This window comes from Arabidopsis lyrata, assembly GCF_000004255.2.
Source record: "Arabidopsis lyrata subsp. lyrata unplaced genomic scaffold ARALYscaffold_3, whole genome shotgun sequence".
Lineage (NCBI taxonomy): Eukaryota > Viridiplantae > Streptophyta > Magnoliopsida > Brassicales > Brassicaceae > Arabidopsis > Arabidopsis lyrata.
Genome location: NW_003302553.1, coordinates 4,937,661 through 4,965,109, shown reverse-complemented (window position 1 = coordinate 4,965,109; position 27,449 = coordinate 4,937,661). Strand labels below are relative to the sequence as shown.

The 27,449-nt window shown below is 38.6% G+C and overlaps 9 protein-coding genes across 18 annotated transcripts; 5 read left to right on the top strand and 4 right to left on the bottom strand.

Moving 5' to 3' along the window:
• The first annotated feature begins 102 nt into the window (after positions 1 to 102).
• Positions 103 to 4,035, top strand: LOC9318841 (peptidyl-prolyl cis-trans isomerase FKBP43). The gene is made up of 12 exons (XM_021032600.1): positions 103 to 227; positions 351 to 430; positions 629 to 864; positions 947 to 1,086; positions 1,546 to 1,873; positions 1,943 to 2,122; positions 2,492 to 2,644; positions 3,057 to 3,180; positions 3,275 to 3,362; positions 3,439 to 3,480; positions 3,572 to 3,620; positions 3,764 to 4,035. Exons 1-12 carry the CDS (start codon positions 215 to 217, stop codon positions 3,843 to 3,845), a joined length of 1,515 nt encoding a protein of 504 aa, XP_020888259.1. The 5' UTR covers positions 103 to 214; the 3' UTR covers positions 3,846 to 4,035.
• A 24-nt stretch (positions 4,036 to 4,059) lies between these two features.
• LOC9320964 (protein LNK3) lies at positions 4,060 to 6,012 on the bottom strand. 2 transcript variants are annotated; one of them, XM_002882728.2, is made up of 6 exons: positions 5,609 to 6,012; positions 5,198 to 5,513; positions 4,950 to 5,091; positions 4,734 to 4,853; positions 4,514 to 4,656; positions 4,060 to 4,387 (listed from the first exon to the last, which is right to left on the bottom strand). In XM_002882728.2, the coding sequence occupies exons 2-6, from the start codon at positions 5,488 to 5,490 to the stop codon at positions 4,264 to 4,266; spliced, it is 822 nt and encodes a 273-aa protein (XP_002882774.1). In that variant the 5' UTR covers positions 5,491 to 5,513; positions 5,609 to 6,012; the 3' UTR covers positions 4,060 to 4,263. The 2 variants fall into 2 exon arrangements, with proteins under 2 accessions (XP_002882774.1, XP_020888297.1); XM_021032638.1 differs by having other exon boundaries at positions 5,198 to 5,470; positions 5,609 to 5,787.
• A 383-nt stretch (positions 6,013 to 6,395) lies between these two features.
• Positions 6,396 to 8,044, top strand: LOC9318840 (cilia- and flagella-associated protein 20). Its single transcript, XM_002884851.2, has 5 exons — positions 6,396 to 6,506; positions 6,586 to 6,617; positions 6,821 to 7,062; positions 7,430 to 7,666; positions 7,769 to 8,044. The coding sequence occupies exons 1-5, from the start codon at positions 6,454 to 6,456 to the stop codon at positions 7,775 to 7,777; spliced, it is 573 nt and encodes a 190-aa protein (XP_002884897.1). The 5' UTR covers positions 6,396 to 6,453; the 3' UTR covers positions 7,778 to 8,044.
• An 86-nt stretch (positions 8,045 to 8,130) lies between these two features.
• On the bottom strand, positions 8,131 to 9,985 carry LOC9320963 (bifunctional protein FolD 2). Its single transcript, XM_021032634.1, has 5 exons — positions 9,749 to 9,985; positions 9,205 to 9,388; positions 8,914 to 9,071; positions 8,587 to 8,799; positions 8,131 to 8,473 (listed from the first exon to the last, which is right to left on the bottom strand). Exons 1-5 carry the CDS (start codon positions 9,860 to 9,862, stop codon positions 8,243 to 8,245), a joined length of 900 nt encoding a protein of 299 aa, XP_020888293.1. The 5' UTR covers positions 9,863 to 9,985; the 3' UTR covers positions 8,131 to 8,242.
• A 113-nt stretch (positions 9,986 to 10,098) lies between these two features.
• On the top strand, positions 10,099 to 15,974 carry LOC9318839 (retinoblastoma-related protein 1). 5 transcript variants are annotated; one of them, XM_021032548.1, is made up of 18 exons: positions 10,099 to 10,555; positions 10,971 to 11,068; positions 11,183 to 11,287; positions 11,378 to 11,520; positions 11,600 to 11,696; positions 11,782 to 11,828; positions 12,105 to 12,297; positions 12,428 to 12,494; positions 12,581 to 12,760; positions 12,859 to 13,914; positions 14,006 to 14,168; positions 14,268 to 14,340; positions 14,475 to 14,651; positions 14,744 to 14,863; positions 14,952 to 15,084; positions 15,176 to 15,288; positions 15,393 to 15,508; positions 15,591 to 15,974. In XM_021032548.1, exons 2-18 carry the CDS (start codon positions 10,985 to 10,987, stop codon positions 15,760 to 15,762), a joined length of 3,039 nt encoding a protein of 1,012 aa, XP_020888207.1. In that variant the 5' UTR covers positions 10,099 to 10,555; positions 10,971 to 10,984; the 3' UTR covers positions 15,763 to 15,974. The 5 variants fall into 5 exon arrangements, with proteins under 5 accessions (XP_020888207.1, XP_020888206.1, XP_020888208.1 ...); XM_021032547.1 differs by having other exon boundaries at positions 10,214 to 10,555; positions 10,950 to 11,068; positions 15,594 to 15,974; XM_021032549.1 differs by having other exon boundaries at positions 10,215 to 10,555; positions 15,594 to 15,974.
• A 230-nt stretch (positions 15,975 to 16,204) lies between these two features.
• LOC9320962 (probable protein arginine N-methyltransferase 3) lies at positions 16,205 to 19,031 on the bottom strand. Its single transcript, XM_021032578.1, has 7 exons — positions 18,552 to 19,031; positions 18,000 to 18,467; positions 17,787 to 17,884; positions 17,401 to 17,479; positions 17,073 to 17,312; positions 16,818 to 16,985; positions 16,205 to 16,739 (listed from the first exon to the last, which is right to left on the bottom strand). The coding sequence occupies exons 1-7, from the start codon at positions 18,861 to 18,863 to the stop codon at positions 16,305 to 16,307; spliced, it is 1,800 nt and encodes a 599-aa protein (XP_020888237.1). The 5' UTR covers positions 18,864 to 19,031; the 3' UTR covers positions 16,205 to 16,304.
• Positions 19,032 to 19,048: 17 nt separating this feature from the next.
• On the top strand, positions 19,049 to 20,574 carry LOC9318838 (NADH dehydrogenase [ubiquinone] 1 alpha subcomplex subunit 6). The gene is made up of 2 exons (XM_002884849.2): positions 19,049 to 19,402; positions 20,119 to 20,574. The coding sequence occupies exons 1-2, from the start codon at positions 19,094 to 19,096 to the stop codon at positions 20,299 to 20,301; spliced, it is 492 nt and encodes a 163-aa protein (XP_002884895.2). The 5' UTR covers positions 19,049 to 19,093; the 3' UTR covers positions 20,302 to 20,574.
• On the bottom strand, positions 20,566 to 24,166 carry LOC9320961 (transcription factor TGA6). Of its 5 annotated transcripts, none has more exons than XM_021032624.1 (10): positions 23,999 to 24,129; positions 23,208 to 23,254; positions 22,943 to 23,115; positions 22,678 to 22,755; positions 22,527 to 22,586; positions 22,325 to 22,402; positions 22,130 to 22,181; positions 21,548 to 21,819; positions 21,227 to 21,472; positions 20,566 to 21,099 (listed from the first exon to the last, which is right to left on the bottom strand). In XM_021032624.1, exons 3-10 carry the CDS (start codon positions 23,006 to 23,008, stop codon positions 20,953 to 20,955), a joined length of 999 nt encoding a protein of 332 aa, XP_020888283.1. In that variant the 5' UTR covers positions 23,009 to 23,115; positions 23,208 to 23,254; positions 23,999 to 24,129; the 3' UTR covers positions 20,566 to 20,952. The 5 variants fall into 5 exon arrangements, with proteins under 5 accessions (XP_020888283.1, XP_020888284.1, XP_020888285.1 ...); XM_021032625.1 differs by having other exon boundaries at positions 22,678 to 22,749; positions 23,999 to 24,128; XM_021032626.1 differs by lacking the exon at positions 23,208 to 23,254 and having other exon boundaries at positions 22,678 to 22,749; positions 23,999 to 24,166.
• A 352-nt stretch (positions 24,167 to 24,518) lies between these two features.
• Positions 24,519 to 27,324, top strand: LOC9320960 (serine carboxypeptidase-like 14). The gene is made up of 14 exons (XM_002884848.2): positions 24,519 to 24,857; positions 24,928 to 25,073; positions 25,157 to 25,233; positions 25,320 to 25,442; positions 25,526 to 25,628; positions 25,705 to 25,742; positions 25,840 to 25,941; positions 26,031 to 26,117; positions 26,197 to 26,265; positions 26,365 to 26,436; positions 26,510 to 26,628; positions 26,732 to 26,845; positions 26,954 to 26,999; positions 27,078 to 27,324. The coding sequence occupies exons 1-14, from the start codon at positions 24,727 to 24,729 to the stop codon at positions 27,156 to 27,158; spliced, it is 1,308 nt and encodes a 435-aa protein (XP_002884894.1). The 5' UTR covers positions 24,519 to 24,726; the 3' UTR covers positions 27,159 to 27,324.
• The last annotated feature ends 125 nt before the right edge of the window (positions 27,325 to 27,449 follow it).

The window sequence follows — 27,449 nt, the reverse complement described above, 5'->3', positions numbered from 1 at the left end:
CTTCTTCTTACTGTCCTAAAAAATAAATTAATAAAAATAACAAATTTAAAATTCTTCTTAAAAGGTTAAACCCCATTGGGCATTAACAATAAATACATTAATAAGGGCGGCAAAAAAAATAAAACCCTCGCTCGACACAGAACGGAGAAACCCAAAGGGTCGGCGTTGGTCTCTCTTTCTTCTACGATTATCTTTCGTTCTTAGACCAAATTCCATGGCTTTCTGGGGTGTGTTCACCGTTTCTTTTCTTTTGAACCCAAAACAATTATGGACAATCACCGATTGAGTAAAAGAAACCTAATTTTTTCAATGGAGCTTGGCGTTGATGAACTCGATTTGTTTGTTTGCAGGAGTTGAAGTGAAGCCAGGAAAAACTTTCACTCTTAAGAATACTGAAGCAACAGGAATCAGAAGACTTCACCTTTCCCAGGTCTTTTATCTTAATTTCGTGGATTTTTTTTTCCAGATTTTGTACTTGGTAACGCTTGTTTGATTAAGTTCCTCTTGATTTGGGTATGTTTAAACGTGCTAGGAAGTTTTATATAGATATGAATTAGGGTAGGGAGAGTGATATGTAGCTTATAGTGGAGTTACTTAGCTGATCCTTGGTTGTTTATCTTTGCTTTAGGCCACATTGGGCCATGGTACTGCAACCATTAAAAGCATTCTACAGTGTAACGTTGGGAACAAAAGTCCCCTCTTGTTATGTGTCTTGTCTCCCGACAAGGTTGATTCTTGCCAACTGAATCTGGAGTTTGAAGAAACTGATGAAGTTATCTTCTCTGTCATCGGACCTCGGAGTGTTCACCTCACTGGCTACTTCCTCGGAAGGAGTACCGCTTTTAGGCCAAATGATGATGAATCGTATCCTCTTCTCGAATTTAGATTATGCATTTGGATTATTGGTTCCTAGATTGTTGATTTGTATCCTTGACTTAGTCAAAAGAGAGTCATATGGAGAAGACATTGTTGACACAGACATGGAGAAAGGTAGCAGTGATGATTATGACTACAGTGATAGTTTCATTAATGACGACGATCCTCCTGGCCGTGGTTCACACTTGTCTAGTACTGATGATGATGAAAGTACGCCATTTCGTATCTTTTTTTTTTATGGTGTCTTCTTACCTTTTAGTTATATTTTATGTTTGCTTTGTGGATATAAACTTGAATTATAATTTTATCTTCAGAATTACAAATACACTGGGAGTTATTTTTGTAGTCTGACTATAATACTTTGTTTGACTATTTATGTTGCACTTACACATACATAGCAATTTTCAGTTTCTATATGGGTATTGTTCTGCAGCCTTTTTCCTTGACTCTAGTTGCATGGGACTTTGTGAGTTAACCACAGTTTTCGTTTAGTTTGATTCTCTAGACTAGTGTCTTTTGGTGGAGAAAGCACTATGAAGCTTCTCCATGTAATAATTGTATTGATCTGCATCTCGCGATTTTCTTCCTTGAAATTAGATTGGGGATTTGCACATTGTTTATTTTCTTATACCGTATGTCCATTTCTTGATACTCTTGTTTCCTTTCCAGTATCTATTAAGGAGATGGCAGCTAAAACAAAAGACAAGATAAAAAATGGAAAAGGTGGAAGGCTAAGGAAGAAGTTTCAAGTCCCTGATTCAGATTCTGATGAAACGTCAGCTAGAGCTGGTGAATCTAGCAATGAGGATTCTGTAGAAATACTTAACAATGGTAATGAGCACAAGATCGCCAAGGTCCTTTCTTCAGAGAGTCCTTTACCTTCGAGGGTTACGAGGTCGAAGGCAAGAAGTTCGACTTTGGAAAATGGTGAGCCTAATGCCAAGTGTGAGAAGACATCAGATGGAAGAACTCATACTCACAAGACTCTGGATAAAAGGCAAGTAAGTTTCACCCACTACAGACCAAGTTTTAACCTTTTATAAATCTAATATTTTTAATATGCCAGGGAGGATAAATCATTGGGTGATGTTAAACTTTCTCCCGTCCAGAAAGGCTGTGAAATTCTTTCGAAGAAAAAAAGAAACAAGGATAGGTCTAAGAGCTCAGCTATAATCATTAACTCAGATGACAAAGAGGGGAAAAATATACCTGGAAATCTTCAGAATGAGAAGCCAGTTACTGATGAGTAAGTAGTACCATTCTATTGGATAGATAATGTTACCTTCTAGCTATTCCGGATTTTAGAAGATGCTATGTTGAACTGAAAGTGCGGAATGGAATGTTTTTGTTGTTATGATATAAGTAAATAGTTATTATACACTTAAATTAGTCGTCAGTGTTAAATGATTGGTCAAGTGTGCTGACTGGGTGGTTCTTTTCCAGTAAAAGAGAAAAAGGCTACTCCTATTCCTCAGAAGTTGACGTTTTATATACAAATGGTTTATCCCAATTAATTAGAAAGTTGATATCATTGTTAAATGCACATATTTCCTCATTGGTAATAAAGCTCCCTGTTTTATTCGGTGATTAATATATCATGTCTCGCACATGACAGGGGGATCAAATCATCAAGTGATGTATTACTTTCTCAGAATGGTGATGCAACTCTATCAAAGAAAAAGAGGAAAAGGGATAGGAGAGAGGAAACTACAGATGTCCCAGAAAATCTAGTTGAATGTCCAGAGAAGAAGAAACAAGCTATCGACATGTGAGTCTTACCTTGCTACCTAGGTAGAAAATTCAGTTGAAAATATGGTAGAAGGAAAAATAATTATATGCAAATACAAGGTAAACGGTCTGATGAACTAGTTTCCTGAGAGAAGCTTCTGCTATAGTCGTCTTTTTTAGTTATTCTTTTGGGCTTGAGTGGATACTATTTTGAGTTTTATTTGTATTTAGGTTCTAAACTAGTCGTATACATTGTATTTTCCATAATTAATAGGAACATAGAGAAAGAAGCTGATACTAAGAAACCACTAGAAACGGGGTTCCTGAGACAAGCTTCTGCTAAAATTGTCTCTTTTAGTTTTTCTTTTGGGTTTGAGTGGATACTATTTTGAGTTTTATTGGTATTTAGGTTATAAACCAGTCCTATATATTGTATTTTCCATAATGAATAGGAACATCGAGAAAGAAGCTGGTACTAAGAAACCACTAGAAACGAGGACTTTATCAAATGGAGTGATCATTGAAGAGATTGAAAAAGGAAAGTTAGATGGAAAATCAGCTGTTAAAGGGAAAAAGGTGAGAATTTTTGACATCTTATCTACATCTTCGTCGCGTGAATTCTCAGCCCCATTAGGGTGGAATTCTTTAAAACGATTGATTGTTTTTTCAGGTCAGTATACTCTATACTGGGAAGTTGAAGGACACCGGGGAATTGTTTGATTCAAACTTGGGAGAAGCTCCACTAAGATTCCGCTTAGGTAAAGATCTCCTAGATATCGTAGAATCCTCGTTATAATTGCTTTTTCTCCATCCTCAAACACAATTAGCTTGCAGGTGGAGAAAATGTCATAGAAGGTCTCAGCATTGGTGCTGAAGGTATATTGGCTTTAACCCATAGATGATTTCAACTAAAAATTCATAAATTTTGGTACCTTTTAAAGAATACGGTTGCATTTCTAATTTTCAGGAATGCGAGTTGGTGATAAGAGAAGACTCATAATTCCGCCATCCCTCGGGTATGTCATAATGGTTTCAGTTGACCGTGTCTTGATGTTTCATCTCAGCATACTAAACTGAGTTGACACAATCTAACTGAGCCTAATCTAACTGGGTTTACACACCTGTTTTGTGTTTCTTGCTCTGGATGTGATAAACGCAGGTACTCAAAAAAGGGATTGAAGGAAAAGGTGCCTAAGAATGCGTGGCTTGTCTATGAAGTGGAGGCAGTAAAAGTTAGATAATGACATTGGCTTTTGACCTTTTAATACATGGGTAGGGTTTTGCTCGGAGCCATCTACTTGTCTCATGTTATAATTCATTGGCTCCTCCTACTACTTCCTGTTTTATGGTTTTGCTTGAATCATTCAAAAACTCAAAATTGTTCACTTAAAAGCCCTATCAATGAGTATTGTTTCGACTGTTTTACTGGTTTATGGTTGAGTCAATGCTTAGGTGTTCATTGAAACATGATGCTCTTATTCATATTGAGAAAAGTAAGTCTCAAGGCCATCAGGTATTGTTTGTAGAAAGCATACTGCAGGAATTAAAAAGGGAGCAGATTCTCTTGCAACATTAAGTCATCTATATATACACATATGGTAACAGAAGACTTCATAGGAAGTTGATGAGGCGCCAATGGTTGATCTTGATCAGTGGCAGCTACTGTACTCTCTCCGACAGCGGAAAATTGCTTATGTTGGATTCCATTTTGTTGAATGTGAGGTTTGCGACGGCTCTATCGATTGAATTCGTTTCAGTTTCTATCTCTTCCTCTCTACTCAACCTGTTATCAAATAATCAGTCTTCTCATAAGAAACTAAAGATCCAGAAGAAAATGAAGATTATGATCCTACGAAAACCAAGATGATTTCCTTTCAAGTGTAGCTCAGAAATAAGATATGATCTGTACCTGTTTCCATCACCATAATTATATCTAGACGTTTGCACAAGCAGCTCTTCCGAGTTGGGGCTGACTGAATCCGAGTTATCTTGCGAGCTCCTTGCAAGTCGGTAAAAGGTATCCCGGAAACATTTGCGTGTCTCATCGGTCAACTAAAACAAGATTTATCAGACAAAAATCTAAGATGCACAGCAAGGAAGGCTACAAGCAAAATCACCGGTAACTCTACCTTTTGTGAAGCCCTTTGTAGATCCTGCAACACGAGTTCTTCAGAAGACAATTCATCCCCATAGTTTGAATCTAACATGTTCTCTTCAGACAGATCTGAGATTGTAAATGGAGCTTCCTCCTGCAAACCAGAAACAAAAAGGATGATTCTTAAGATTAAAATCAAAATCTCTAAATTAACACCATGTAAGGGAAGTAAAATAGACAAATCCCTCACCTTGAAAGACATGTCATGACAATGGAACATAGGGACTTCCCTACCACCACCAAACATAGACGAAGAACCGACACTGTTATTGCTGCTGGACGCACGGTGAACATCTCCCTCATCCTCTGGAACATCCTCCAAAATTGAACTTCTATAGTAAAACCAAAGAGAGAAAAAAACAATTACATGAGAAAACACAAGCCTATGCAAATGGTAATAAGTAAAGAGACTAGTTATTAGAGAATTGAGGGCTGTACAAGAATATATCATCCATCTGTTCGATTCCTTCGAAATCATGAAGTGAAGAAGCACCGTAGAAAGCCTTTGATCTCTTAGACTCTTCTTCTTCTTCACTCGTCCTCATACCCATCTGACTATACATCATTCCTCCTCCATTGAATCCATCGTAATCGAAACATTTCTCAGCTGCTTCAGGAGAGCTCATGCTCCATCCACCCCACATACCAGTAGATGGGTATGTCTCTGATGATGATTCTTGATAACTAGGCACAACAAGCTCTTCAAAATTCCTTCCAGCATAACAATCCATAATCAAAAGATCGATCTATCAACCTGATGAATGAACAAATAAAGCTCACTACTTTCAGAAACAAATCGAAAAATGTATGGATTTCAAATCTAACAAGAACAGAGAGAAAGAAACTCACTTTGTAGTAAGTGAACAGATGAGAGAATTTTGATCAGACCAAAACTCAGAAACTCTCAGATGAAGTAAAGATGTTTGGTTCAAAAATCAAGAAAAGCCTTTGATTCAACTATAAGCCAAAAAAGACCAAAGAGAAGAGAGAGAGAGAGAGAGAGAGAAGACGAATGTGTTTGTATTATTGTTTCAACTTCTGAGGAGGTAAGAGATGGCACCACAAGTAAGGGGAAGCGCGTGAGATAAAGGGCGCGTGAGGTATATCTTGTTTTCGTGGCTCAGAACTCATAGACGAGATTTGTGGCTCAGATCATTCCTCCATCTAAAGCACTCTTCTCATTGGTCCAAGTGTACTCTCATATCTTTTCTTGTCTCAAAAGTCGTCGGCATTGGAAAAATTAATAACTCTGCAAGTTGCAGAATTTAAGACCCTACCTTATGTGTCATTCCGAAAATGACCTTAATGAGCAGTGCGAAGATAACGCGGTTGTTAGAGGATAAACTAGTCATTTACGCACCGAGACGTGTCTTTCTTGGCCGATATCTATTTTACACGTGGCACTTTATTTGTGGAGAAGATGACACGTGGCATGTGATTAGCGGGTGGAATACCACGTTGGGTTTATCCAGCTGAAGCGCATATTATTATATTGGAAATAATGACAGATATTATCTTTTATTCAACTCAAAGAGTAGATCAGGGCTTTATTAGTGGGCCGAGGCCCAAGCCTTAAAACGAGGAATTTGGTTTTTTTTTTTTTTTTTTTTTGGGCAAAGGAATTTGGTATTTTCTATGAGATTTATTATACGACGAGTCTACGAGCTTCTTCTCGGATTCGGAGAAGCAGGAAGATGTTCAAGAACACGTTTCAGTCTGGGTTTCTGTCTATTTTGTACAGTCTAGGGTATGTCTTTATGCTACTTTTTTTCCTTTTAATTAATTGGAATCGTTTGATGTGTTTGGAATTTGATTTTTTTTTGCAGAAGCAAGCCTCTTCAGATATGGGATAAAGAAGGTGAGCTATTGATTGTATAATAATAAGTAGTCTAAATTTTAGCTTAATTTGAATCTTTGGTAGTATGATACCTCTAACTTTGGATGTGTTTCTCTACAAATTATTGATGACTTGTTCTGTGATCTGAGCTGCAATTTCTCTACAAGTTTCATCAAATTTAGGGTTCAGCTAAAGTATCTTTATTTTTTTCTTTTGATTAATAGTTGTGGACGGGCATGTGAAGCGTTGCCATGATGATGACATTCAATCCAATGTGCTTGAAGTAGTTGGATCAAACATCCAGTCTACATATATTACATGTCCTGCTGATCTTTCCGCAACTCTTGGTATCAAACTTCCTTTTTTGGTCTTGGTGGTGAAGAATATGAAGAAATATTTCTCATTCGAGATTCAGATTCTGGATGACAAGAATGTGCGCCGCCGTTTCCGAGCTTCTAACTTTCAAGTCTGTATGTCTTTCCCTTTGCTTATTTAGTCTTCACTAGTTTATCTGAATGTGTTATCTAAGCAGGACGTCTTCTGTAGTTTGATGCTGCCTTTAGGTTATTGGTTATTTTCTTCAAGCAATTTCTTATCAATGGCTTAGTCTGATGTCACACAATAGATTAGTAGGTAGTCTGATGTCAGACAATATACTAACAACACTTGGTAGCTTAATTGCTGCGTTTCTCAGAAAGATACCAATCTTCTAATCTTTGGATAAGCTTGTAAATACAGTTGTTGTCACTACATTAGATCTGCTGCACTTTGTGTATTATGCTAAAATCCTAGGCACTAGTATTCATGTTTTGTATTGAACAATTTTCTTGTAGGCTGTCACTAGAGTAAAGCCATATATTTGCACAATGCCACTGAAGATGGATGAGGGATGGAATCAAATCCAGCTTAACTTAGCTGATCTTACTAGGAGAGCTTATGGGACTAATTATGCTGAGACATTGCGAGTTCAGATTCATGCTAACTGCCGCCTTAGGCGCATATATTTTGCTGACCGTCTCTACTCAGAAGAGGAGCTTCCTCCGGAATTCAAGCTATATCTTCCCGTGCAGGTTTGGATTTCACAGTTTAGTCACGATCTTTTTTTTTTTTCGTTCACTTTGTTTACTTACAAAGCATGCTCTTTTCTTTTTTTTTTTTTTTTCTTATTGCAGAAAGCATGATAAGTTCATTCCCAATGCTTCTGCCATTGTCGTGGTATGCAGGAAATCTACTGTTGACTATTTCAGATAGACCAAGAGCGTCTAAATTAGGTGGTAGTTTCAGTATTTCTTGTAGCATCCCATGGAACTTGAAGTTTGCCATGCCTTGGGCATGCTTTAACTTCACTGTGTTAAACTCTTCCTGAAATCGGATCATATACTCTATACTCTTTAAGATTTTCAATGAATTTTGTACATGATCTTGGGTCAATGCAGACAAGTAACATACATGCTTTTGAGTCACATGATAGCACCCTCATATTGTACTGATTTGGGGAAATAATCATTCTAGCTAGTTGCAAAACGACCTAAAGTAATCCAAAGGGAACGCCAATTTCAATTTATTTGAGTGGAAAATCATCAAGCCAAGTACACAATTACAGAATGGAGAAACTCTGGTTTCTTTATTACATACAGTAGAAAGTTTTACTCGCCAAAGACACGCTTGGCACCGTCTACGGTGTTCCTGAGAAGCATTGCGACTGTCATTGGGCCTACACCACCAGGGACCGGAGTTATGAAACCTGCAACTTTAGAAGCTTCTGCAAAATCGACATCTCCAACCAACCGGTATCCTGATTTCTTGCTTGGGTCGCTGACTGCGTTAGTTCCAACATCGATTACCGCAGCCCCTGGCTTTATCCAGTTGCCCTTAATCTGAAATGTCAAGACGAGTGTATTTGAATTGATAATACTACTATTCACATTTATCTACAAGAGGTAGACTGGACTCTCTTCTAAAAGTCAATGAAAATGTCTGAAAAAATCACCATGTGGGCTTGTCCGCAAGCAGCAATAACGATGTCAGCTTCCCGTATGAAAGCCTCAGGATCCTTGGTGTGAGAATGTACAGTTGTAACAGTAGCATCAGCCTTGAGCAATAGAAGCGAAACAGGTAAACCAACGATATTACTCCGACCTACAACAACTGCTCGTTGCCCCTTTATCTTTACCCCACTTCTGGCTAAGAGTTCCAAGCATCCCTGTACACACAGCAAATCACCTCATTGTTCATCCAGAAAAAAAAACATGACACGGAAATTTATAGCCAACATTTTATTGAAAGAGACTGAAGTCTGTATGCAAAGAAGGAGTACCTTTGGGGTGCAAGGAAGGAAGAGGGGTTCTCTGCCTTTCATGGCTAGCTTACCAATATTCAAAGGATGGAAGCCATCGACATCTTTATCAATGCTGATTGCACCCAAAACATTCTCCTCATTAATATGTTTCGGCAATGGGAGTTGAACTAATATGCCTGCAAATTAAGTACCAAAGCTTATATAAGCACATGAGAGCAAAGAATGTTTGCTTTACCAAAACGAAAGACTTGCATAAACACTAAAGTTTCCAGCATAAAAAATCAAGTATTATTGACTGCCACAACTAACCATGGACATCCGGATTAGAATTTAGTTCATGAACTTTGCTTATAAGATCAGCTTCAGAAACTTCCTCTGGTAGGCCCACATCAAATGACTTAATCCCAACCTCAGCGCATGCTTTCCTCTTCGTATTCACATAGGTCTGTGAATCCTTTCGGTTCCCAACAATAACTACAGCTAGTCCTGGGACCTGCACGAAGGTAAAAACAGACTCGATTGAATCTTGTGCAATCTTGAAACTTTATAAAGGTCTTCAATCGAAAAGCATACAAACAAATAGATTCAAACATCCGTTTACACTCTCTCGTCCCTTCTCCTTTATTACAATGATATCAAACCATATAAACTTGGCACACTATCTGTATGATAGATATTTAGACAGATAGTATACTACTTGAAGTAATGCAGGCAGATAAAGTCCAGTAAAACAAAAGAACAGTGAAACACATAAAAGAACGTTTTTGTGTACCAAAGCAGACGCATTTGTCACTGATGATTATAAAGAGAGGATATATGAATATTAAGACACTGATTCATGAGATGCGTTTACCTTGCCGTGTTTCTCAGATAGACCGCGAACTTCCTCGGCGATCTCTGATCGGATGGTATGAGCAATCGCCTTTCCGTCGATTATCTTCGCCGTGTGATCAGATGATGACGCCATGATCCACTAGGTAAATATCTGATTCTCTAATCTCTCTGGTGAGTTAGTGCATCCACTCACACTCGAAGATGACCAACAAGTCTTAATCTGAATCCATCCGCGGATAGGACACTCACACTCCTGCAACCAAACGTTCCACAATGGCAAATATGTAATTTACCGCGAGACCTAAACTAGAAACGGCGTCGTATTAGGAGTGGGCCCAATCATAACTCACACGAGGCTTTGTCGCGGTCACGAAAACCCAGACGGCGTTAATGGCCCACTCCGTTTGTTTTAACCCCGCCGTGACGGCGAATCTTTTCCCTCCCAGTGTTTCACGCAACAGTAAGTAAGTTTTGGCGGTAAAATTGGGTCACAGATGGGTACGTGTCGATTTATGAGTGGTAGGAAACGCGCGTATATAATTGTATACGCATGTGTATGTATTCTCCGTGTTGTTTTTCCCGCGCGAGATATATCCTTTTTAGGGTTTGCCGCATAATCGGACCCCATTCTAGAGAGAAGTCAGGTGAAGATAGAGAGAGACACTTAGAGGAGGGAAATTTGTAGGGTTTGCGGAGATCTCTGCGATTCTTCTGAATTTGTCGAATTTTTTGGAGGAGGCGTTAGAAGTCGGACTTGTTAAAAATTTAGATCTTCTGCTCAGCTTTAATCGGCGACGTTTGGTTTTGGGATCTGTGACACAAAAAGGTAAGATCTTTCTCTTATTGCATATTTTTGGATTTGAATTTTATCCTCTGAGTGGTTTATCTGAAATTTTCTATTGATATTTCGCTATTCGATTGTAACTTCGAGAGAATTCTCCCAAAAAAAGAAAAATTTGAAGGATGTAACGTCTGGGTAATTTTTGCTCGGAGTGATGGGTTAGAGATTTTATGCCCCAATTTCTTTTCTTTTTTTCCCCCAAATTTTGTTTCGGGAAATTGCGAGTTTGTGTTGTCATGAATGACGAGTATTTTGTTCAGTGTGTTCTTCCGATTGGGTTTGACAAGGTTCCTATTGAATTTCGATGTGATTAAATTAATGAAAAGTCCTTTTTTTTTATTTTCTTCTTCAGTTAGCAGTTTAATTGGAAGTACAATAGCTTGATTTTGCATGTTTTCAGCTGCGTTGGAGACTATGGAAGAGGTTCAGCCTCCAGTGACCCCGCCCATTGACCCAAATGGGAAAAGAAGCGAAGCGTCTCTTTTGGACATATGCGAGGTTTACTCTTCTCTTTGGTGATCTGGTTGCATGTGTTTAGATGAAGGTATCATTGAGTTCTCTCGGAGAATTTGAAGACTAGCTCTAATCTCTGTAGTTGATTTCTTATTGCAGAAAGTTCTGTCTCTTGATGGGAGCACTTGCGATGAAGCTTTGAAGTTGTTTACAGAAACCAAACGAATTTTGTCAGCAAGCATGTCTAACATTGGAAGTGGAACGGTGAAATACATTTTTTTTTCTCTAACTTCTCAGTATCAGTTAAATGTATGGTTCACTATGACTAAAGTTCTTTTTTGTTCTTCTTATTAGCGGGAGGAAGTAGAGAGGTTCTGGTTTGCCTTTATTCTCTATTCAGTGAAGAGGCTTAGTGTGAGAAAAGAAGCGGATGGTCAGTCAGTGTCTGGTGATAATGGGTTTAATCTATGTCAGATTCTGAGGGCTCTGAAGCTAAAGTAAGTAATGCTCAATTCGTCCTTCCTTGTCATTCTTTAATTCATTTGTAGTGACGATATTCCTCTTTTCTGTTTTCAGTATTGTGGATTTTTTTAGAGAGTTACCTCAGTTTGTGATCAAGGCTGGATCTGTACTAGGTGAACTTTATGGCGCAGACTGGGAGAATAGACTTCAGGTACTGTCTAACCTCTTTAGATATACTTTTACTTTTAATATATCAGTGTTAAATATGCTTCTATTAACTAATTTTTACTTACTAGGCAAAGGAGTTGCAGGCTAACTTTGTGCATCTTAGCCTTCTAAGCAAGTGAGTTTGTCCCTCCCTTCCTATGTTGCACTCTTTACATTTATCTTTGTTTTGTGTAAGAATAGTTGTTGACATAGATTTCATTTTAGACCTGATACTTAGAAGCAAATTTTCTTCCTATGCAATAATCAGAAGATGGGCTTGCAGTATTCCTTCAAATTTTAATTAATTAAGATTCAGAGCTACAGATTTCTGGTTTTCATGTGAATATATTCTGTGAATTGTTTTAAGGACATGTTAAAGTATGATGTTTTTGGCACCTTTCCTTGGTAACAGATACTACAAACGTGGGTTCCACGAATTCTTCTTGACATATGATGCAAACGCAGAAAAGAATTCAGCAAACTCTTCTACCTATTTGGCGGATAGTTATCGTTTTGGATGGCTACTCTTTTTGGCACTCCGAAACCATGCGTTTAGTCGATTTAAGGACCTCGTGACTTGCTCAAATGGCGTAGTTTCTATATTGGTTAGTGATTACCTGTGGAGCTCTCCCTAATCTTTCATTCATTTTTGTCTTGCTGTACATTATTACTTGAAAGATGCTTCGTTTAAAATAATGCAATTAAGTATAGGCTAACTCCTTTTCATGTTATCAGGCTATTTTAATCATACATGTTCCTTGTCGGTTTAGAAATTTCAGCATCCAAGATTCTTCTCGCTTTGGTGAGTGTTTATCTTTTCTTCTATCCCGATAACCATGACACCATAGAATGTTTATCATCTATTTTAATTTATATTATGAATCTCAGTTAATAAAGGTGACAAAGGTGTAGACTTGGTTGCATCACTTTGCAAGATATATGACGCCTCTGAAGATGAGTTGAGGATAGTAATTGACAAGGCAAATAATTTGGTAGAAACCATATTGAAGAAAAAGCCATCTCCAGCATCTGATTGCCAAACTGACAAGCTAGATAATATTGACCCAGGTTGGTCTAAAATCATTTTCCTTCTTCAATTAAAGAATCATGTGAGTTCATTGAACAGTTGCCTGATTGTTCTTCGAATCTATGGTGTTTTACTGCAGATGGCTTGACCTACTTTGAGGATTTACTGGAGGAGATGTCCATCTCATCTAGCTTGATTATGCTAGAAAAGGATTACGACGATGGTAAAGGCGAACTCGATGAGAGGGTATTCATCAATGAAGAGGATAGCTTGCTTGGATCTGGAAGCTTATCTGCTGGAGCTGTAAATATTACTGGTGTCAAGAGGAAAATTGATGCTTTGAGCTCACCTGCAAGGACATTGATAAGCCCACTTTCTCCTCATAAGTCACCTGCTGCTAAGACAAATGGTATTAGCGGTGCTACCAAGTTGGCAGCAACACCAGTGAGCACAGCAATGACAACTGCCAAGTGGCTCAGGACTGTCATATGCCCGCTTCTGCCAAAACCTTCTCCTGGATTGGAACATTTCCTTAAATCATGTGACAGGGATATAACAAATGACGTCACACGAAGAGCTCACATAATATTGGAAGCTATTTTTCCAAATAGTTCCCTTGGTGCCCAATGTGGAGGTGGAAGTTTGCAAGCTGTTGACCTGATGGATGACATATGGGCAGAGCAGCGGAGATTAGAAGCTCTCAAGTTATACTACAGAGTTCTTGAGGCAATGTGTAAAGCAGAAGCTCAGATTTTGCATGCAAATAATCTGAACTCTTTATTGACAAATGAGAGGTTCCATAGATGCATGCTTGCTTGCTCAGCTGAATTGGTACTGGCTACCCACAAAACAATTACAATGTTGTTCCCAGCTGTTCTGGAGAGGACTGGGATCACAGCCTTTGATCTCAGCAAGGTAATAGAGAGTTTCATCAGACATGAGGACTCTCTACCTAGAGAGTTGAGACGACATCTGAATTCACTGGAGGAACGGCTTCTAGAGAGTATGGTATGGGAGAAAGGCTCTTCAATGTACAATTCTCTGATTGTTGCCAGGCCATCGCTTGCATTGGAGATAAATCAGCTCGGATTACTAGCTGAACCGATGCCATCTCTGGATGCAATTGCAGCACTTATTAACTTCTCTGAAGGAGTAAATCATGCATCATCTATTCAAAAGCATGAAACTTGTTCAGGTAATTTTATTGGTTTCTGAATTAAAGCAGTTTTCCAACCTGCTGTTAATGGTGTGATTTTCTTACCAAATGACAATTTGCTGCCATATAGGACAAAATGGGGGGATAAGATCGCCCAAAAGGTTATGTACTGATTACCGCAGTATTCTAGTTGAACGCAATTCCTTTACATCACCAGTAAAGGATCGTCTCTTGGCCTTAGGCAACGTTAAATCCAAGATGCTGCCACCTCCGTTGCAGTCTGCATTTGCCAGGTTCATTTTCAGTTATTATGAATACAAATGGAGAGTTAGTTTACCTAGTTAGTTGTCCCTGTACTTGTTAAGTTTACCTCTTCGGATTAATGTCTACAGCCCAACACGGCCCAACCCAGGAGGCGGAGGAGAAACTTGTGCAGAAACTGGAATCAATATTTTCTTCACCAAGGTAGGTCTGGGAGATCTTTGGATCTACTACTAATCGTTTGGTTCGATGTACTATAAAACATGGTATTGATTCATTATTTTCGGCTGGCAAATGTGTTAAATGTCCTACTCACTATATGGTGACTCTTTTGCCAGATTAATAAATTGGCTGCTGTCAGAATCAATGGAATGGTGGAAAGGCTACAACTTTCGCAGCAAATAAGGGAGAGTGTATATTGTTTCTTCCAACATGTACTTGCTCAGCGGACTTCTCTTTTATTCAGTCGTCACATTGACCAGATCATTCTCTGTTGCTTCTACGGAGTGTCCAAGGTGAGTAGAGTGATTCAAAGGTCTTAACTTTATGTAATCGGGTTTATAATGGCTTCTCTCTGCTTACACTTTTTCCATGAATCACCTTGTAGATATCCCAAATGAGCCTGACTTTCAGGGAAATCATATACAACTACCGGAAGCAACCACAGTGTAAACCATTAGTTTTCCGCAGCGTTTATGTGGATTCGTTACAATGTCGCCGTCAAGGGGTATATATATATACACTCTTAAACTCATACTGAACAAGTTTCTTTACTCTGTGGAGAAGACTAAAATTTGTGACAATGACTTAAACAGAGAATAGGGCCAGATCATGTTGACATCATCACATTCTACAATGAGATATTTATTCCTGCCGTAAAGCCGTTGCTGGTGGAGCTAGGTCCTGTGAGAAACGACCGGGCTGTGGAAGCCAATAATAAGCCTGAAGGTAGTTAAGAAATGACAGATACTTGTTAGGCGTAAGCTTTGTTTATCAATTTAGTCCCTAAGTTAAGTGATGTCTTATTTTGGATTCACAGGTCAATGTCCCGGATCGCCAAAGGTGTCTGTGTTTCCAAGTGTTCCAGACATGTCCCCTAAAAAAGTATCTGCTGTGCACAATGTTTATGTGTCTCCTCTTCGGGGATCAAAGGTAAAAGAAGATCCTAGTCCTTAACTCTTTACAATGATATGACTAAGTTGAGGAGGTAGGTGACAAGATTGTTTGGTTACCTTCCATGTGTTGTGTGTTTGCAGATGGATGCTCTTATTTCACACAGTACGAAGAGTTACTATGCTTGTGTTGGAGAGAGTACACATGCTTACCAGAGCCCTTCAAAGGACCTATCTGCCATCAACAACCGCTTGAACAAGTAAGTAAAAAAATCACATCTCTCATCAGCTTCTTTCATAAAACCAATCACTGACCCAACCCAATTTCATCTGGTGTCACAGCAGCAGCAGCAACCGCAAGAGGACGCTGAACTTTGATGTAGAAGCAGGGCTGGTCAGCGATTCCATGGTAGCAAATAGCCTTAACCTCCAAAACCAAAATCAAAACCAAAATGTAAGCGATGGATTGTCCTCAGGTGCCGCACCCCTTAAAACCGAGCCAACAGATTCATAGATTCTCTCTCTATTTGCAACGCCAACTTCTTTTCAACTATAGCATCTGTAAATCCTTATGTTGCAGAGTCTGCTTTTATGTTTAGCTTTCTAGTTTATAGTGATCGCCTCAGGCTATGAGCGGATGGATCCCTTTATTGTTTCTTTTTCTTATTTATCTAAGTTAAGTCCGTCCTAATAAGCGTTTATAAAAAAAATTCTCAGTTCACTCTATCTAACTGTGTTTAGTGTCTGTCTACTAAATTTATTTTCCACTTTTAAGAAAATAAATTGTGACATGACTTAACTACAGCAATTCTCTAACTGTAACAAATAAATTAGAATTGTCTGAACAATCGTCTTTCTTTCGTTCTCCAGCTCTCTAAAATTTTTTATGACGCAAGACAACAATTTATGTCGATTTCAGAAGAACTTACGGCTCTAGCAAGCTCATCTTACTCCAATAGTCGAAAAAAAAAAGATTAAATTTAGAACAATCTTGCAACTTATAAAAAGATCCTCAGCAAAATTGACATAAAAGTGTTACAATGGCTACAGTAACATTCATAGATTAAATATCTGAACCGGCCAGCGACGCTTCTGACCGTTTGAGCTCAGCCCAGTAGCCTCTAACGAGATATCAATGCTGCGATGCTCATGCGCTCGTGCAACACTCATACGCAGATGAATGCTTGAGGCGGGACACTCTTTGGTTCCAATGGCTCCTCTTCTGTCATCACCAGACAGAAGCGAGGCAGGTGCCACTGAGATTGGTTCTTGAAAAGTTAAGACTGTCTGAGCCCAGTGTGTTGGGGGAGTGTAGGGTGATGTGGATAGTACGGTTGGGTTTTCCTTGCAGAACCTATTGGTGAAACCTGTGTCGAACCACAACACAACACCGTGGCACAACCTAGTTTTTGCTTCTGACTCAGTGGGCTTCAGCGTTGCGGTTGCTGTGAAATCTACTTCATCCGGTTTCATGGTAGACAGGTCAAATGTCTAGAAACAAAGAAATTCAAGGAAATTAATTTCAAAGTTTTTTTCTGGCGAAACCAAATAATGTTTGACCTTTCAAACCTGAAGAAGGGCAGGCTGTGTCACTAAGTCACGCTCCTCTATAACGTCAACAATGGGAAGTCGAGCAGTGTCTTCAAGTATTTCCTTACCAATTGAAGACATGTCAAAGCCATAGACATCTTCCCAGAAAGGAAGACTTGTGGCACCTTTTCCAAATCCCGCAACAAACTGATCCAAGGAGAAAACAAGGGATAAAACTCATCAAGATGATTTCACGAAAAAGACAACATTTGAAGGGAAAAAGATAAGTTTTACCATAGTTGCCGTGTCAGGGAGGATTGCACCTCCAGGTTTCAACCACCGATCTCTTGCATAGAGCACAGAACTGAGCATTGACTCATATAAAAGGCAGTATCCCATCCATTCGCTGACTAACACATCAACACTATGAGCTTGAATCTGTATCGATTTATCTAGCTCTTCAACCATTGAGTGTGCAACTTCAAGAACACCATTATGCTCGTTATCATTGAATACTTTGTTATCCTTCGCAATCTGCTAGCAACCAGGAAAAGAATTAATATGTATATATGAGGAAAAAGGACATATAATGAAAATCTTGTAGCAAGTAGAAAAAGGTAACCTTGGAAGCAACTTTGGCCATCTTCTCACTAGCTTCAACTGCAACTACCCTTGAAGCCCCAGCTTTAGCAGCAAAGAGACTGCAGACAAAGGATAAAACAGTTATTGCATGCACACTAAAAAGAAGAAGTACCACAAGTTTGACTTAAACAATTAAAGGATCTGCATATAGGCAAGGGAAAATCGAGGAAGCCTTCAGAATATGAAACAAAAGAGGCGAATAGAACCACCCGATAAGAAGACTACATAATAAGTTCAATCACATGTTTTAGTCTTAAAATCAAGATTGAATTGCCGAAAACAAGGGAGAAGTTTCCTTAAGAGAATGAGAAGAAACCTAAATGAGATGGCCACTACACAGAGTTAGAAAGATAGCTGCTAACTCACCTCAATATCCCAGTTCCACAACCAACATCCATTACAACAGAGCCACTCAAGAGAGTAGGATTCTTCAAAAGTGCATCTCGGTATGCTTCTGTTCTAACCTGTTACAGACATCAGACAAATTGAATAAATCTGACAGCAGACAGTCTTTCTTCATATTGAGCAAATGCATTTTAGTTAATGTGGACATAATTCCAGAAAAGATTAGTGCATTACCTTATCATTTAGCATCTCCTTGTGAATGCCAAACGAACTATAAGATCCAAAATAGTTTTCATTCACCTTTTTGATGTTCCTATTAACTAGCCTTCCATCACAAACCTTTGGTTCTGCATCTTTCCCATTGACTATCAAATCATCCGCAGAACTTTGCTTCAGGCCATTGCAGTCTGAGAGCAAAGTTACATCCTTATTTCCATTTATGTTGCATTTATCATTGTTCGACATTGAGGTTTCCCCTAAAGCCTCAACATCAATGCATAAATCCCCAAGTTTCCGCAAATCCTCCATGACTTCCTCCCTGTCAAACGTGTCTTCTTCATCTTCCTCATCATCTGCAAATGAGTACAAAAGTGAATCCTCCTGCCAAACGGGCTTCAGATACTTCTCTTCATCCCAAGGAAACTTAACATCATTGAAATCATCAGCTTCAATCTTCCAACTCCAACATTTGTTCTCCGCCACCTAGTTATTATCAAAAAGGAAACAAATTTAATCAAAACCAACAAACTTTCGGAAACAAAAAAAGAAGGGAGCAAAAACACAAACCTGTGAGCGAATATAGTTGATGAGCTTAAACGAAGAGTAGAAATCGAGCTTCATTTCGTTTCTAATTCGATGAAAATCAAACCCGTGCCTCAGACTACAGTGTTCAAAGAGTAAATCACAGGAGACGAAGTGAGAATCACAAAACAAACACAGAAAATCAGATTCCGAGTCGTCGTCATCCTCCTCCTCCTCTCCTCCTCCTACGCCACTATCATCTGCTTTCCAGTCACCCCAATCTCCGTCGTCTGAGAAGTTTTCTTCTTCATCTTCGCTGTAGTCCAGATTCCCGTCCTTCACCATTGTCGCCGCCATGAGAAAGTAGATAACGGCGCCAAGTTCTTTAAGAGAGAGGTTTAAGAAAGCGGAGACACCCCGGCGGGATAGATAAACAATGACCTTCTTACCCTTTTTTGGTTCAATCAAATCTGACTTAAACCAAAGAGTAAACCGAAACTAATTACGACTTAATGGGCTTAAGCCCATAAGCCCATTAGCCACTCGCTTCGACGTCGTTGTACAACTATGGAAGCAATCAGATTCGGATGTTTGTTTCTCAAATCCGGCTACTGTGTTTTTCTCATTTCGTCTTTTTATCTCAGGAAGGAAAAAATTCTCGATTGCGTAGGATCAAAATGGCGGCACCATTCACGTTGAGGAAAATCGGTGTTCCACCGAACTCGGCGAACCTAACGGAAGCTCGCCGCCGTGTATTCGATTTCTTTAGAGCTGCCTGTAGATCTATCCCCACCATCATGGACATTTACAATCTTCAAGATGTCGTCGCGCCTTCTCAGCTCCGCTATGCAATCTCTGCTCAGATTCGGAATAACGCTCACATCACCGACCCTAAGGTACTTCCCCTTAATTTCACTCTGATTATTAACACGGACTCGGGTCCACTGCGATTGCGAAATTGGAAGCATTTTCCTTTTTTCTTTACTCTCCCCAAATTGGTGATGCGTTTTGGTTGGGTTGACAAAACAATGAGCTCTTCCTTATTTGTTAATCTGATCGTTTCTGCTTTCTATTGCGCTTTTGGCTTGGATTTATTGTCAGCTATGTTTGAATGTTGTTGAAAGCTGAAAGCTTACACCTTCTATCGTTTGGAATTTTTGCAAGTAGTTTATGTTGAGCGGATACTTTAATTTCTGGGTAGTCTGATCTTATGATCAATAAAGTGTCTTGTAAATTGGGTGTTGGGTGGATATTTTCTTGTAGCGAAAAGGTGGAAGCTTTACCGGTTGCATCCCTCTAAAGCTGTGTTACTTTCTTCTTTGTATTTGTTTTCTTTCATAGATGAGTCTGTTGTCTTCGATATACTTCAGATCACAATGGAGTTCTTCTTTCTCGTAATATTGGTATTTGGTACCTAAGTTAAGATTTGCTTATGTGATGAATGGTTTATTTTACTTCTTTTTTTAGAACCATCAATTGAAAGCATGTCCTTGACCTTGAGTGTGAATGCATTAATCTTGGATTTTGTTTGTTTTATAACTTTATTGTTCTCGATTGGCTCTCTCTTAAGGTGCTTTTAGAATGCAATCTGATGGTGGTTTTGCTTCTGCAGGTAATTGATCTTCTTATATTCAAGGGAATGGAAGAGCTGACTGACATAGTGGATCACGCAAAGCAGCGTCACCACATCATTGGTCAATACGTGGTGGGTGAAGGGCTCGTTCAGAATACTGGAAACAAGGATCAAGGAAAGACTGATTTTCTCAAGAATTTCTACACCAGCAACTACTTTTGAACTGGTGATGTTTACTTTTCGAGTTTCCCATAAGCTGTACTGGTTATCCTGCTTCAGTTCATGTTCAAGTTTCGCATAAGTCTTGCCAGTATTGTATTGTCGACTTTTGGAAGAAATCTTCTTCCCGAAAATAATTAGATCTTTTCATTTGTGTGAGTATTTTCTCTGACTCAGGTTGGTTATACAGAGTATTAGCCAAACCTCTGTAAGCATTGTCTGTGACAGTGCAAATCTTGCTATGATTTCAAGATACACAATCTGCTCTCTCTTTTATTAACTCAATATAAATTCAATTGGTCTGCTTCAGTTTATAATCATACAATCCAAGTTCCTGAAAGGATCCCATCTTCTGTCATGTTGGTAACTACGACCTTACACTGATCACCTATCTGCTTTGAATATTCAAAGACCTATAAACATTCACTCTCAAAAAACTGTGCAACCTGAAGGCTAAAGATTACAACACACACCACACTCACGTCTTTGGGACCTCAGAAAACCAATTTCAAAATCTGCAGTCTTCTTTCCCAAAATATTTATTTTGATAAGAATCTGAGAAGGCATTGCTTTGTGATCTCTTGGAAGGAGTATCCCTGCCGATCTGAGTCATAAGATTATGTATAGGGCTAAGCAGAGCACTATTCTTGTGTTTCACTCTCTTGGCCGAGCAAGCCACAAGGAACTAAGAGCACGTAATCGAGATGAATAATCGTGTATAGCAAGAAGAGCACGAGCTGACTGACGCGTTGTTAATACTCTAAGCATCTGTTGCAGTGTTTGCAGCCTCAAGTTATCAGCCTGCCACCAAGAAATGCCCTATGAACTCCATAACGACGGATTCATATATATAAGATTTATCTCTTTGTGACGATGTAAAGCTTGTTATAGGGTATATCTCACAATAGCATCCACATTTCTAATGTACCTGCCGTATGAATCCTTCGACGGTGCCTAACTGCCCCATCGCCATGGCCATCTGACCCATGTAGCTTGCGACATTATCAGATGAACTGGAACCAAGAGTTCCACTGGATAAAGTATCAGCTAGGGATTGTTGTAAACTCTCCATCCCCTGAGATAAAGCATCTTCCGCCTGCTGCGACGTCTGCTGCAAGCTATTTATGCCCATTACCTGTCGTTCTGTCATGGGCTCTAGCTGATTCGCAAGAAGCTGTTGTGAAAACATTGCGACTCATTAAGTTGGTCTGTTCATCAAAATTTCTCTATGAACTTGGAAAGAGCTTACCTTGAGAAGTTCGGATGAGCGGAACCCGCCAAGCCACAAGAAACATCTCTCAGCTGGAGTTTTCCACATTCCAGATAACAAGTGGAAGACATCATTCTTAGCTGCATTGCTCTTAATCCTGAAAAGCTCCTCATAGTGAGCCATCACTCCATCCACAATAATCCGGAGCTCAGTATCACCTGCATGAGCATTCAGGGCAGATCTCAGCTCGTTCATTTGCCTGTTCTTTTCTTCAAGCCATCGTGAATGTTCTGCATCAAATGCCAAAGCCCCTGCAGAAAGGCAAGTATACTAGATCAATACCAAACCCTTGCAGACCTAAGCCTACACCAGCGTAAACTATATGAAACTTCAGTATTGATATCACCATGACTTTAATTTCCCATCCAGATCTTCACTGATTCTTGAAACCATTAACTCTAATAAGCGTTAGCATATTGCCATGAGACGACTTACGCTATCAGCAATTCATCAATCAACATCAAGCTGATAACAAGTGGAGTATATATATGCACTTATCTCGCTTACAAATTGCAAACCAAAAGGATCAATCTCAAAACTAACAGAGAAGAAACAACCCACCATTTCCACCAGTAGAATGAGCTTGGTCTCCTGAACTTGAGATGAAAACGCCCTAATATTGAAAAAAATATATCATTCATGCATGCAGAAGTGACAAATACACTGTCATGACAAAGAATCTGATAAGAACCACAATATAATTCTCTTTATGCCATCAACATCTAATGAACAAACCAGATAAGAAAGTAAATAAACCTGCTGTCTTGCTCTTTGCAGCTCCTGCTCAAGTTGAGTCAGCTTTAATCGACTATTTTCCAGCTGCTGAACATACGCCTATGGAGGAAACAACAACATACTTAAGGTAATCACAAATACATATTCTTCTAGAGATGTTGCAAGGAAATAAGAGGAATATATAAGAAAAATCAAAACAAAAACAAAAGCAAGCTATACATACTTTCTTCCTCAATCTGCTTTTTCTTGCTGCCTCACGATTTTGAGCAAGCCTACGAAGGGTCTATGAATCAAAATGAAAAGGAATCAAAACAGATTATGCATATGCACAATATAAAAAGATACTTATTGGTCCCCAGAGATAAATTCATCACCTTTTGATCCATCTTATCCTTTGATCGATCACTGGAATCAGATGCAGCAGCAAGCATTTGCCCTCTATCAGACTGCATCTAATCAACATCAGGAGTTACTATTTCATTCAAACTATGCATGTTTGATGAACATAAGCAAATGATTAGTCCTGTGGATTTGGCTATACCGGTAGAATGTCCCAAGTTTTACCAAGGGATCCCGGTACAAGCCTCCCAGGAGTGACATTGTAGAGAAAATAAAATAATAAAATGATTACGAGCTAACCCCCAGATCTCTATGATCTGTGTCACCATCAGTTGAGACATCAGTCCTTGAACTGGTATCAGCCATATTACTTTCTGTGCTAATACTTGATCAAACACTATCCACTTGTGCTCCCTTTTGTAATGGTAACGTTTACCTCTGGTGCAGAGTTTTTACGCTAGAGGGACGAAAGACTGCCAAAAGGAAAGAAAAAAAAGATGATGATGGAAGAAATTAACAGACCGCATTATAACAGAAGAGAGAGAGAGAGACTAAAGCACCTTACCAAGACAACCAATACGAATGGACAAGGAACAACCAGTGAATCATTGACTGTGCTGAATGAAAAAATAAACAATTAAAGTTCAACCGAACAAATAGTTTGCAAAGTCCAAAACCCCTCAAAGATTGAGAAACTACGTTCAGACATTACTCTTATCCAATAGATCAAAGTCAAACATTAGTGGAATTTACGTAACTGCAGAGTGCAGGGATAAAAACTGCATCAGTTTGGAATTTAAGCACACTCACATCAGTCAAGTTATAGGCTCAGGGAAACCAGCTTAAGTCACACTGCAGTAGCTTAACTAATGAGTCTCTTAGTTAGGAATTGGATTCGGAACGAAGACAACGGTTCAAGTACTAACATCGACTGAAATAATACAGCGGATTCAAAATCTAACACAAGCGAGAACTTAGCTTATAGCAGCTCATCACTCAAACCAATAACTCATCACCGAGGATTCAAAATCTATTTATTTTAACAGAATTCAACAGACACATGAAATTCAAAGCATACTAACATTTGAAATCCAAGGATTCATCAAGATAATCCAACGGATTTTGGTTGCTGAAAACGTCATCAAATGAACAAAAAAGCTTGAAACTTTATAAGCTTATGAAAGTCAACTAGGTCTTAAATTCCCAGGCAAATCACAAAGTGAGAAAAAGTAAGCTTTCCAATGGACTAAAGTAAAACAAAGAGGAAACTTCAAACAAAAGAAAAAGACAAGGAAAGGAAAGAAATAAAACCCAAAAGATAAAAAGAGCCTGAGTTGCAGAAAGCAAGAAGCTCACCTGAAAAAATTGAAAATCTTCTGTCTGAGCAAAAAAGGTTGTCCAAAATCCGATTGAAAGAAGAAGCAGAGAGACACGATCCGTCGTTTTGTCTACAACCCACCATCCCCAAAAAGAAACATCGATAAATTTTACGGGAAATCGCAAACTAGTCCCCATACTATTCTTATTACTCCCAACGAATTCTATATTCTCAAAATTACAAAATTACCCGAAATAGTTTTCATAATTCTACAATTTGCCTTTATTGAACCGGTTAAAATGTTCGGTCTGTCCGGTTTTCTAGGCAATAGTCAAATCATTAAACAATAATATGTCTTATGACCGGTTTTCTCCCATGTGCATGCAATATAATAAAAAAATCTACAAAAGCATTTTACATGCCGACTTTGTCCCTTCCACGTGCATTCTCATGTGCCCAAATTTTCATATCAAAACCTTCAATTTGAAGTCGTTAACCCGTTGGAGATGGAACAAAATGGAAAACTGAAAGATAAAAGAAGAAAAAACGAGGAATTGAAGGAGAAAGAAAAAAAAACAGATTAATTGGAATCGGTTAGAGAGACTAACCCGAATTGTCTCGGGTTTAGATATTGCAATTGACCGGTTTATATGGTTCAACCATACTCAACCGAAATGATTCCATCTTTGTTTGGGTCAACGCCTCTGTTTTTCAGTATAAAAATGTTATAACAAAATAGTCATAAACCTCAAGAACTCAAAAAAGAATGGCTTCCTGGATATTCAAGTTGCTGCTGCTGCAATTTGTGCTTGTGTTGATTCAACATGCTGATTCAGGTTCTATCATCAGATATCTTCCTGGTTTTGAAGGCCCTCTTCCCTTCGAGCTTGAAACCGGGTCTGTTCTTCTTCATATAGCCTTAAAATGTATGATTCTGTGTTCTAAGTTTTGGAGCTAAATCATTCAGGTACATTGGTGTTGGTGAGGAAGATGAAGATCAAATGTTTTACTACTTCATCAAATCTGAGAGCAATCCAGATGAAGACCCTCTTCTTGTCTGGTTAACAGGAGGACCTGGCTGCTCTTCTTTCTCTGGTCTTGTTTATGAGAATGGTAAAAAAAACTTCTCTTAACTCATTCTCATTTGTATCTGCAGACTATTCGGTAACTTGTTTGAATTGAAAAACAAAAATCAGGGCCTCTTGCTTTCAAGGTTGAGACTTACAATGGAAGTATACCAACGTTGGTTTCTACTACATATTCATGGACTAAGGTAACAAAAGTTGTATTCCTGATTACAAACCCAACGAATGAAACTCTTCTTCATCTTCAAGTTTTAAGACCATTGCTTCTTCTCAGGTGGCCAATATAATCTATTTGGATCAGCCTGTTGGGACTGGCTTTTCCTACTCAACAAATCCACTTGCTGATATACCAAGTGACACAGGATCAGCTAAGCGGGTCAACGAGTTTGTTCGTAAGGTAAAGGGAAAACTAAAAGCATCAATCTTTATGCATTGACTTTGGAGAGTCTTTTTTATCGTTTTTGGTGATTTGTTGTGCAGTGGCTGGCTAAGCATCCTGAGTATTTCTCCAATCCTTTCTATGTCACCGGAAATTCTTATTCCGGTAAGGTGATTCCGGCCATCGTTCAAGAAATCTCAAATGGTAAGTTTTTACGATTTCAATCCCTATGCAAGCCCTTTTCTTTGACTCTAAGTTTCTTGGTCATTTATCACCACAGGAAATTATATATGCTGCAAACCTCAACTAAATCTTCAGGTTCATTACTATATGTTTGCTTCTTACATTTTTTTTTCAATATACCTTATTTAACAATAAGAATTAAAGAGTTATTCGTTTGCACCACCAAAAACAGGGCTATGTGATTGGAAACCCGGTAACAGACTCAGCTCATGATAAAGACTCTCGCATTCCATTTGCTCATGGAGCGGCACTCATCTCTGATGAACTATTTGAGGTACAATTACATAAGTTAGGATATTTTTTTTGTCTCCTGTTACCACAACAAAGTAGTTGACAAACCTGTTCAAATCTCTTACTTTGTAGTCGATGAAGAGAAGCTGTAAAGGAAGCTATAGTATTGTAGATCCTCTTAATACAGAATGCTTGAAACTCGTTGAAGATTATCACAAGGTACACAATCTACAATTTAGTTGGCGCGAATGGTAAGAAAAGAAAATTACTAAAACTCAGAATGTGTGGTTGTTTACAGTGTGTTTCTGGAATATATGAAGAACTTATTCTTAAACCACAATGTGAGACTACATCTCCTGATTGTTATGTAAGAGAATCCAACTTGTATCTCTGTTTATCTTTGGATCAATGGCAAACCACTTAACTAACCATTATAGAAGAATATTGACAAGGTTACTTTTTGCAGACGTATCGGTATTTGCTATCTGAATATTGGGCTAATAACGAGAGCGTCCGCAGAGCACTCAAAATTGTCAAGGTATATAAAAAGTTTATGATATGATCATTGGTAAAAATCTGTTGATCAATCTCTAACAGGATTTTGATCTCAGGGGACTAAAGGGAAATGGGAACGATGTGATTGGAGTGTGCTTTGCAATAAAGACATTAAAAGCAGCATACCGTACCATATGTATAACAGCATCAAAGGCTATCGATCTCTAGTCATTAGGTTCACAAATTTTAACAATTTCTTTACAAGTTTATGCTTTCATTAGTTATTTGTAAGTTTTTTTTTTTTTTTTCTGCCATGATATTTCAATTCTGTTGAATAGCGGTGATCACGATTTGACAATCCCTTTCGTTGGAACTCAAGCATGGATAAGATCTCTCAACTATTCCATTACTGAAAAATGGAGGCCATGGATGATACTCGATCAAGTCGCCGGGTATATATGCTATATACCATTTATTTTTTATCTTCTCTTTTTTTGTGTTGTTGTTTTCAATTTGTATAAGCTGCTCATCCAATGAAATCAACCTTTTGTTATTTGCAGATACACCAAGACTTATGCCAATAAGATGACATTTGCCACTGTGAAAGCAAGTTCTTCTATCCACATTTTTATGTTTGCATTTTTACATCAGTTTTTTAATTGGTTTGTGGGTTTGGTTTCTTAGGGAGGTGGGCACACATTGGAATATAAACCAGAGGAGAATTCAATCTTGTTCAAGAGGTGGATAAGTGGTCAACCTCTTTAAACACAGTTGGAGTGATCTTATTGGTGTTGAAGCCGAAAGGGTTTGGTTTAGAGTTCATCTGAAGTCAGTGTTACACTATTTATCAGAAGACAACATATAGACCCAAAAAAAAGTTAATGTCTACGTAACTACTCTTTGAACAAAAGAATGCACCCTTTTATCTCTACCTGTTAAAATATTATGCTCACTTAAAACTTATACAGATGTTAACCTTAACAATAAAAGTTTAAAGAAGTTGAAAAATTGATTCGTCTTTTGTCCGGCTTTGTCCCATGTGCAAACTGCAAAGCA

What these genes read in the sequence shown, in the direction of transcription:
- LOC9318839 (XM_021032546.1), top strand. Translation starts at nt 10,961, where the DNA reads ATGTTTTCAGCTGCGTTGGAGACTATGGAAGAGGTTCAGCCTCCAGTG. An exon ending in TTGCAGTCTGCATTTGCCAG is followed by an intron (nt 14,169 to 14,267) that starts GTTCATTTTCAG and finishes TAATGTCTACAG; the next exon opens with CCCAACACGGCCCAACCCAG. An exon ending in TACAATGTCGCCGTCAAGGG is followed by an intron (nt 14,864 to 14,951) that starts GTATATATATAT and finishes TGACTTAAACAG; the next exon opens with AGAATAGGGCCAGATCATGT.
- LOC9320961 (XM_021032624.1), bottom strand. Translation starts at nt 23,008, where the DNA reads ATGGCTGATACCAGTTCAAGGACTGATGTCTCAACTGATGGTGACACA. An exon ending in CAGATCATAGAGATCTGGGG is followed by an intron (nt 22,756 to 22,942) that starts GTTAGCTCGTAA and finishes GATGTTGATTAG; the next exon opens with ATGCAGTCTGATAGAGGGCA. An exon ending in AAAGCAGATTGAGGAAGAAA is followed by an intron (nt 22,403 to 22,526) that starts GTATGTATAGCT and finishes TTTCCTCCATAG; the next exon opens with GCGTATGTTCAGCAGCTGGA.
- LOC9318841 (XM_021032600.1), top strand. An exon ending in CAGCTGTTAAAGGGAAAAAG is followed by an intron (nt 3,181 to 3,274) that starts GTGAGAATTTTT and finishes TTGTTTTTTCAG; the next exon opens with GTCAGTATACTCTATACTGG. An exon ending in TCTCAGCATTGGTGCTGAAG is followed by an intron (nt 3,481 to 3,571) that starts GTATATTGGCTT and finishes TCTAATTTTCAG; the next exon opens with GAATGCGAGTTGGTGATAAG.
- LOC9320960 (XM_002884848.2), top strand. Translation starts at nt 24,727, where the DNA reads ATGGCTTCCTGGATATTCAAGTTGCTGCTGCTGCAATTTGTGCTTGTG. An exon ending in CCCTTCGAGCTTGAAACCGG is followed by an intron (nt 24,858 to 24,927) that starts GTCTGTTCTTCT and finishes TAAATCATTCAG; the next exon opens with GTACATTGGTGTTGGTGAGG. An exon ending in CTACATATTCATGGACTAAG is followed by an intron (nt 25,234 to 25,319) that starts GTAACAAAAGTT and finishes GCTTCTTCTCAG; the next exon opens with GTGGCCAATATAATCTATTT.
- LOC9318838 (XM_002884849.2), top strand. Translation starts at nt 19,094, where the DNA reads ATGTTTGTTTCTCAAATCCGGCTACTGTGTTTTTCTCATTTCGTCTTT. An exon ending in CTCACATCACCGACCCTAAG is followed by an intron (nt 19,403 to 20,118) that starts GTACTTCCCCTT and finishes TTGCTTCTGCAG; the next exon opens with GTAATTGATCTTCTTATATT.
- LOC9318840 (XM_002884851.2), top strand. Translation starts at nt 6,454, where the DNA reads ATGTTCAAGAACACGTTTCAGTCTGGGTTTCTGTCTATTTTGTACAGT. An exon ending in TCTATTTTGTACAGTCTAGG is followed by an intron (nt 6,507 to 6,585) that starts GTATGTCTTTAT and finishes TTTTTTTTGCAG; the next exon opens with AAGCAAGCCTCTTCAGATAT. An exon ending in TCAGATATGGGATAAAGAAG is followed by an intron (nt 6,618 to 6,820) that starts GTGAGCTATTGA and finishes TTTGATTAATAG; the next exon opens with TTGTGGACGGGCATGTGAAG.
- LOC9320962 (XM_021032578.1), bottom strand. Translation starts at nt 18,863, where the DNA reads ATGGCGGCGACAATGGTGAAGGACGGGAATCTGGACTACAGCGAAGAT. An exon ending in TGTGGAACTGGGATATTGAG is followed by an intron (nt 17,480 to 17,786) that starts GTGAGTTAGCAG and finishes CTTTGTCTGCAG; the next exon opens with TCTCTTTGCTGCTAAAGCTG. An exon ending in TGGCCAAAGTTGCTTCCAAG is followed by an intron (nt 17,313 to 17,400) that starts GTTACCTTTTTC and finishes GGTTGCTAGCAG; the next exon opens with ATTGCGAAGGATAACAAAGT.
- LOC9320963 (XM_021032634.1), bottom strand. Translation starts at nt 9,862, where the DNA reads ATGGCGTCATCATCTGATCACACGGCGAAGATAATCGACGGAAAGGCG. An exon ending in TATCTGAGAAACACGGCAAG is followed by an intron (nt 9,389 to 9,748) that starts GTAAACGCATCT and finishes ACCTTCGTGCAG; the next exon opens with GTCCCAGGACTAGCTGTAGT. An exon ending in TCCTTCCTTGCACCCCAAAG is followed by an intron (nt 8,800 to 8,913) that starts GTACTCCTTCTT and finishes CTGTGTGTACAG; the next exon opens with GGATGCTTGGAACTCTTAGC.
- LOC9320964 (XM_002882728.2), bottom strand. Translation starts at nt 5,490, where the DNA reads ATGGATTGTTATGCTGGAAGGAATTTTGAAGAGCTTGTTGTGCCTAGT. An exon ending in CAGATGGATGATATATTCTT is followed by an intron (nt 5,092 to 5,197) that starts GTACAGCCCTCA and finishes GTTTTACTATAG; the next exon opens with AAGTTCAATTTTGGAGGATG. An exon ending in AATTATGGTGATGGAAACAG is followed by an intron (nt 4,388 to 4,513) that starts GTACAGATCATA and finishes ATTTGATAACAG; the next exon opens with GTTGAGTAGAGAGGAAGAGA.